This window comes from Rhinolophus sinicus, chromosome 14, assembly GCF_057876585.1.
Source record: "Rhinolophus sinicus isolate RSI-liver-muscle chromosome 14, RSI-T2T, whole genome shotgun sequence".
NCBI classification, from domain to species: domain Eukaryota; kingdom Metazoa; phylum Chordata; class Mammalia; order Chiroptera; family Rhinolophidae; genus Rhinolophus; species Rhinolophus sinicus.
The window spans coordinates 116,895,555-116,902,343 of record NC_142514.1 but is presented as its reverse complement, the minus strand read 5'-3'; the positions used below and the strand labels follow the sequence as shown (position 1 = coordinate 116,902,343).

Genomic DNA, 6,789 nt, shown 5'->3' with positions numbered 1-6,789 from the left:
TAATAAATACTAACTGAAAAAAGAAATGAGAAACTGTTCTTATACAATATTTTAACCGGCTTTTGTTAAAAGTTTTCCTGTTAAAAAGTGCCTATCTCTTAACATAGTATGAAAATTCATTTGAATAGATTTTCCTGCCATAACCTACTTCAAAGACCAATGAGTACTGATAAAGTTAAACAAACAAACGAGTAACAAAATTTGCACAGTGTATTGTTTGTGATATGTTTAAAGTATAGGTGGACACATTTATATTCATCATCACAAATGTTAGGGCCACAAAAGCCACTACTCGTAAAGAATAATTATAATTTATATGGTAATAACATTTCCTATTAAAAGAATTATAATACTCGTCAGGGAATTCACAAGTAGGCTTCTTTTTGGAAATAAAAACCAAACTTATCCATTTGCTTCAGTATATTAGGTAAGAAAAAAATAATAGGTGTCTAACTGAAGAGTTTTTGATTTTGTATGAAGTCGACTAGACAGGAATTTCTCATTTGGATTAAAATTATGAATCCACAACTATGAAAAAATTTAGAAGCATAATTATTTTCAATGAACTTTAAAACACCCTTAGAGTTGAAGGCCATGGGAAGAATCCCTACCCTACATTCTGCTTTAGTCCTTAGATCCAGTTACCAGCTGCTTGCAGTCTTCATTCCTTAGGAAAGACTAGACCTTTCTATTTAGCAACCAATCCAGGAACTAGATTTCAGCACACTAACCACATCTTCCTTCTCTGTATCATACTTGTATGCTTTTGGTCCTGAAAAGAAGTAAATGTAGCCTAAAAGAGATAAAATTGAAATTGTGGTTACTGAAAATGACTTGCAAATTTGTAAGTGGGAGGACTTGTAATTATAATTTTCTTGAGGTGGCACCAAAGGGGATTCGGGAATGTGTCAGGTGGCAGTTAGCAAGTCCTCTGCACAATTCTCAGTGAGCCCTAGAACCTGACACCTCTAACTCCTCAATCATCTCTCATCTTTCTCTCTCTTCCAGCCAGGCTCCGGCCTGCTCTTTGGGGCCATCTAACAGGTCAAACTCAATTATGTTTGGTTCTTCTGCTCAGGCTGTTCCCCTCCTGGAAGTCCCCTCCCCTTTTCTTTCCCTAGTCAAACCTCTAGCCATTCTTTAAAAACCAGCTGAAATCCTACCATGAAATCTCCAACTACGAATGTCAGTTCTGATCTTTTCTTTCTCAGATCACCTCTTGCTATTATTGGAAGACTACCACACAATTCAATACCAAATTATAGATTGACTTATTTTCTAGTAATTTCATCTGTGTTGGAGGGAGTTAATCATTCTGCAAAAACAGAGACCATATCTGGTGCTGTCTTTGCATTTCTGAAGTTTCCAGCTCTGTGCTATATACTCAAGAAGAATGTGTTGATTGATTCAAAAGTTCAATTAAATGTATTCAACCCAGTTCAGTTCAATTCAACTTTTCCAGCTAAGTGTTGAATTTTAGGAGTGGAGTGGGGAAAGGCACGGGGAAGGTTGACAGTATGTGCATTTTAAAGATGAAAACAGTAATTTTGAACAGCTAGACTTTATAATGTAGCTGACTAATGGATTGAAACTATATTTTAAAAACTTCCCATTTGCAAAGAGAGAACCACAATGGCAGACCTTTATAGTGACTCCTTTTAGTGGTTAATCTGGTTAGCTAAATTTATAAGGGACTCAGGACAAAAAATTAGAGCTGAGGACTTCCATTAGGAAACCTAATGTTCCCTTGAAGCGGAGTCCAGATTTCTTGTTACAATTCCACAAAGGAAGTTTTTAGTGAAAACACTCACCATTCAATTCCACAGCAGCATCTATCTGGCCATTTACTCCCGAAAATTCCTCTTCAGTATTCTTTGGATAGTCTTTTTCCATTTTCCTTTTTCGTTCATCATAGCTGGAAGAGTATTATTTCATTAATAATATTAATAAGAGGTTTTAATTGATTGTAGGTGACATCATGCTGGTCAGGTATATTTAGTCAGGGCTATATAATGATTTATTTAGCTCTCTCTGTCTCTCTCGCTCTCCTCTCTGTCTCTCTTTCTCTCTCTCCCCTCCCTTGCACACACACACACACACACACACACACACACACACACATTCTATCACTACTTTCCCAGGTTTCTGAAATTCTGGGACCACTAGCTTGCTCTAAACAGTCTCTTTAAAAAATTATCAGATGTATTGCTTAGAATTAGTTATTCTATATATTATAGCAACATGTTCCTGTAATTTAAAAATGCATGTTGCCTTTCAAAAGGAACTTTACATATATTTTTAGTGCTTTATTTACTATTGTAATTATTCTCTCTCAATGTCTCTCTCCCTCCACCTTCTCCATGAATGATTTTTTTTGGGGGGGGTCAGCAAACAGGTGAAAGTCCTTCTTAGGGACTTTTATTCATGGGCTTCTTGCTACGCACCCACAGAGGAGGAATTGAACAAATAATGCACAACTAATGAATAAACAAATGTGTGAATGATCAATAGATAAAGGTAAAAAGGAAGAAAATCTGGACTAACTGAGCTTCTGCCTTTCAAGTCAATTTAATCAAATGAAATTGCTTTTGTTTCCTGGAGAAAGATTGTATGACTGACCGAAAAGATTAGATAACTTTTCCTGGATTAGCAATCACCATTCAGCGATACCTTTGAAGATTGGTTAATACATCTCTTTGTGATCAAAACTGCACCCTTGTAAAAAAGACTGTGACTTGTATGAGTCAGCATGACTTGTGTGAGCTCAGCATGTAGGCAGAGCTGACTCTCACCTCTTCAAGGAGACTTCATTTAAAGTGTAAGGAAGCCCCTTCTTCATCACCGCAGAGCTCACAATGATGACATTCTCAGGGTGGACACCCAACTGCTTTCCCACCAAAAGGTTAGACAGTTTCTTCTGGTGTCTGGGCCACTGGGCAGTTTCTTGTGGCAACAGATCACACCCACCTTCTCCTGAAATGTGCCTCTCATGTGGCTATGACTACACAGGCAAAGGGACAGATCTCTTATGATACTGAGCAGTATTTAAACACTGGGAAAGAAGTCAGGCTGAAACTAGTCAGACTGAAACTGACTTGAGGATTGAGCTGTTTTTGGAGCTTTGAGGATAGGCGTAGAAGGTAACTTTCCCAAACTCTTTCCAGGAGAGCGATTAGAACCTCCGAAAAAACTGAGCTATGAGTTACTGTAGCACCAATAAAAATGGAAACCACTTAACTGTATTCTATAATCATCAGAAGTACCAATACAGGACACCCATACACTATTAGAAAGAGTGATTGCAAGGTATCAGGAGTGGAGTTTAGGGGGAAATGGAGAAAAAGAGGAACAGCCTGGGCACACTGGCGCTCCCAGGGCCTAGATTTGTTCTGTTCACTTTGTTCTAGAGTCTGAAATCTGGAGTCTTTTATTAAAAATGGAAGTATAGATTGTTCACATGTTAATCTTTGTTCACTAGGTTGTTTTTCTTCTCTTGCTTCCCTGAGATAGCTGTATTGAGAAAATGGAAACTTTGATTGGAAGGAGTGAGGAAGGTAATTCTAAAGCTTAAAATATTTGGGGAGTGGGATGCAAAAGAAAAGACAAGGCAACTAAGAGGCATTTGGCATGTCTGTAGATACAGAGGGAATCCCAGTGGGAGGATACTAGAGAACAACCTGTTTTGAATTCTTTTGCTAATATTGACCTTATGCTCAGGGAAATGGTGGAATTCCTTTCATGCCTTTATCATCTTTTGTCAGCTCTGGATACAGGATTGGAAGCTGAGCTATTATAATTAGGGTTCCTTCCATTTTTGTATGTTAAACAGACATTGATAAGTAATTTTGAGAATGTAACCACCATTTATAGTGTTTTATGACAAAATGTGTTCTCAGCGCCAAACAAGTGACTGACTAAAGAATATTTGTAGAGAAACCTGCTACAAGTTGGGATCTGCTTGTATGATATTTAAATTGGATAGAGAAGTCTGGAAAGTAAGAAAAGACAGAGCAAAGAGCTTTCTTGAGAATAAAGACACAGTTTAAATAATACAGAAATAAGTTTAAAAGGCAAAACAATGACTAATCATCTAATAGAAAGATCTGAAAAAGAAATTTTTCGCTTTTATCTGTCGGCTTAGTTCGCTGAGGTGGGCGGTGGTGACACCTAAAATCTTATGTATATCTATTCAGAGGATAATGAAAGTAATAATATTATATGTAAATAAAATTTCAGAAGAAATTTTAAAGAAGCAATGTCCAGTTGTGAATTTTAATTGTCAATCACATTTATAAAAACTTAGGCAAAAATCCTCGGCAAAAGTGTGAAATTACTGATTCTTTCCTCCATCTCTTCTACCACTTTTATATTTAAAAGTCCCTTTCCCTTTATATCAGCCTGTCTCTGCCTTCTCGCCTCCTGTGTTATAACTGATTTCCAGAGAATATTACTCTCAACAAACTATTTTGAAGTATCAGCCTGAAACTGAATCACCATTTTGGGGTTAGCTAATGCCATATTAATATTTCATTTGAACTTTTTATGTACACATTATGTAGGCATGGCCTACTTAACAAACATAGGGGTACCTACTTTCCATTTTACCAAGTAAGAATATTACCATTAAACCATCAAAAAAAAAAAAAAATTACCACCTATTTTCATTATTATTTCACAAAGAAAAGAAACTTTAAAACCAAAAAGACTGAAAAAACATAATCTCAGAATAAAAGATGGTTATTTCCAATAATGTGTTTTTATACTGACACAGTTCCCACCCCCTGACATGTGTAATACTGTGCTACGGTTCTTATTTTGCGGCGGACTGACAAAAACTTTGTGATGAGCTAGCCCTTGGTTTGTGGACAAATAGTTGAGAATTTCCATTACAAAGCAAAGAGCACAACTTGTATAGTTAGATGGCTTTGGGTTTGGATTCTGACTCCGTTATTTGCTGGCTCTGTGATCAGGAGAAAGTGCTCAGTGCTCTAAGGCCTGGCTTCCACATCTGGGAAATAGTGGTCATGAAAATGAGAGACAATTCACACACACACACACACACACACACACACACACCTCTCGCACACACAGTGCCTGGTACATGTAGGCACTCAGGGCAGGCCCAAGCCATAAGACTTTGTACTTTAATTTAGCCTCAGAATCATTAACTGTGACTGGCTTGTATGAGGTTGAGTGAACTTTGTGATTCAATCTGGAATCGTAAATCATCAAAGAGCTTAATCTTTACCTAATCTTTAAACAGACTTCATCAGGAGGGCTGGAGAATGTTGGAGGCAGTCTAGAGAATTTAGCAGGGAAGGGATTAAGATTAAGAAAGTCTACTGTATGCTGAGGATTTTGCTGAAGGTAAACGAAAAGGAAATTATATGATGAGAATCATGGGCATGGATATTATAATAGACCGTAAATAAATAAATAGTGAAGAGAATGAAGAATGACTATAAGTGGGGAACAAGAAGAACCTCTGGATTTGGATTCAGAGGACATGAAAAACAGCTTCAGAGGATCATTTTCTAGCTGTGAGACCTTCATCTAAATCACTTAGTCTCTCTGATGTAGTTTTTAATTGTTAAATGGAGATAGCGGTACTTCCTTCTCAAGATTGTTGAGAAGGAAGAAGGGAAAATGAGAGAATATGAGAAAAATACTCAGTATGATTCCTAACACATAATAAATAATCAATAAATATTATCTGAATTTGAACATTAAGGAAATAAATGAATTTTTATTGTGAATCTATTATATGCTAGGTACCTGCTAAAATCATTGCACATATTTTCTCATTACTGGGTCTTGTTTGTGAACCCTAAATACCACCTAAAAATTATTAACCTGTAACTGAATTTATTTACTTTTTGGGCATTTGGTCACCACTTAATATTGATTAACAAGTATACATATTAAATAAATCATTCATGACAGTTAAACTTGACTAACAATATCATAGTGCAATGGATATCTGATGTGGTTTTGTGAGATACATTATCTTACTCTCCACCTTTGTAATCTAAGGACTTGGGGATTATTTTGGTAAAGTGCCTGAATGTTGTTTTGATTGTGATGATTTCTATCATTGGTTAATGGCAAAACTGACTCTATGTTGCCTCCTTTGAAGTACTGAATGAGGAGTTGAGTCTGCTAAAAGATGCTTTAAAAAAAATGTGAAGAAGGATGGCAAAAAGGGGAACTTATTGATAAGGTATCTAAGATATATGCTCTCAGGAAGTTTTTTCAAAGAGATTTTTCTAGTGAAATGGAAGTCTGGAATCTTTTTTGAAGTTAATAATCTACTTCTAGCCAGGAATAACATGGCTTTCATGGAGCAAGGAGCCTTTGTGATCTACACCAGAGAAGGGCAGAGGGGATTGTGGTCAGAATAAAGGGAAGGGAGAAGAGTGAGAAGCTGCCATGTGCCATCTCAGACAACAGTCCAGAAACTAGGACCCCAAGAGGAAAATGACTGTGAGAAAGTTTTGGAACAAAGAATTTGTAGCAACACGGAAAAAATATCAATGGATTCATTTGTCACCTGATTATATGATAAAATCCAAATTTATCTCTCCAGCCTGAGTTTTCTGAGTTTAAGATCTGTGTGTTCAACTCTCTTCTGGACATTTGCCTTCTTGGATCCCACCAGCATGTCAAACTCTACATGTACAAAAGGGAATGCCTATTTATTCTTTTAATTCTGCTTTACTTCTTAATGTTATTCTTTCCCCCATTGAATAGCCATAGCATCCCTGTCAAAAATCAACTGACCATAGATAA

At 36.6% G+C, this 6,789-nt stretch overlaps 1 protein-coding gene across 1 annotated transcript in view; it reads right to left on the bottom strand.

Moving 5' to 3' along the window:
• Positions 1-590: 590 nt before the first annotated feature.
• MMP20 (matrix metallopeptidase 20) overlaps positions 591-6,789 on the bottom strand; it is a 37,963-nt gene continuing 31,764 nt past the window's right edge. The window contains exons 9-10 of the mRNA XM_019712680.3: positions 1,812-1,915; positions 591-793 (exon numbers count right to left, since the gene is read on the bottom strand). Coding sequence (XP_019568239.1) covers positions 693-793; positions 1,812-1,915 — 205 coding nt within the window. The 3' untranslated portion in view covers positions 591-692. The remainder of the gene's footprint in view (positions 794-1,811; positions 1,916-6,789) is intronic.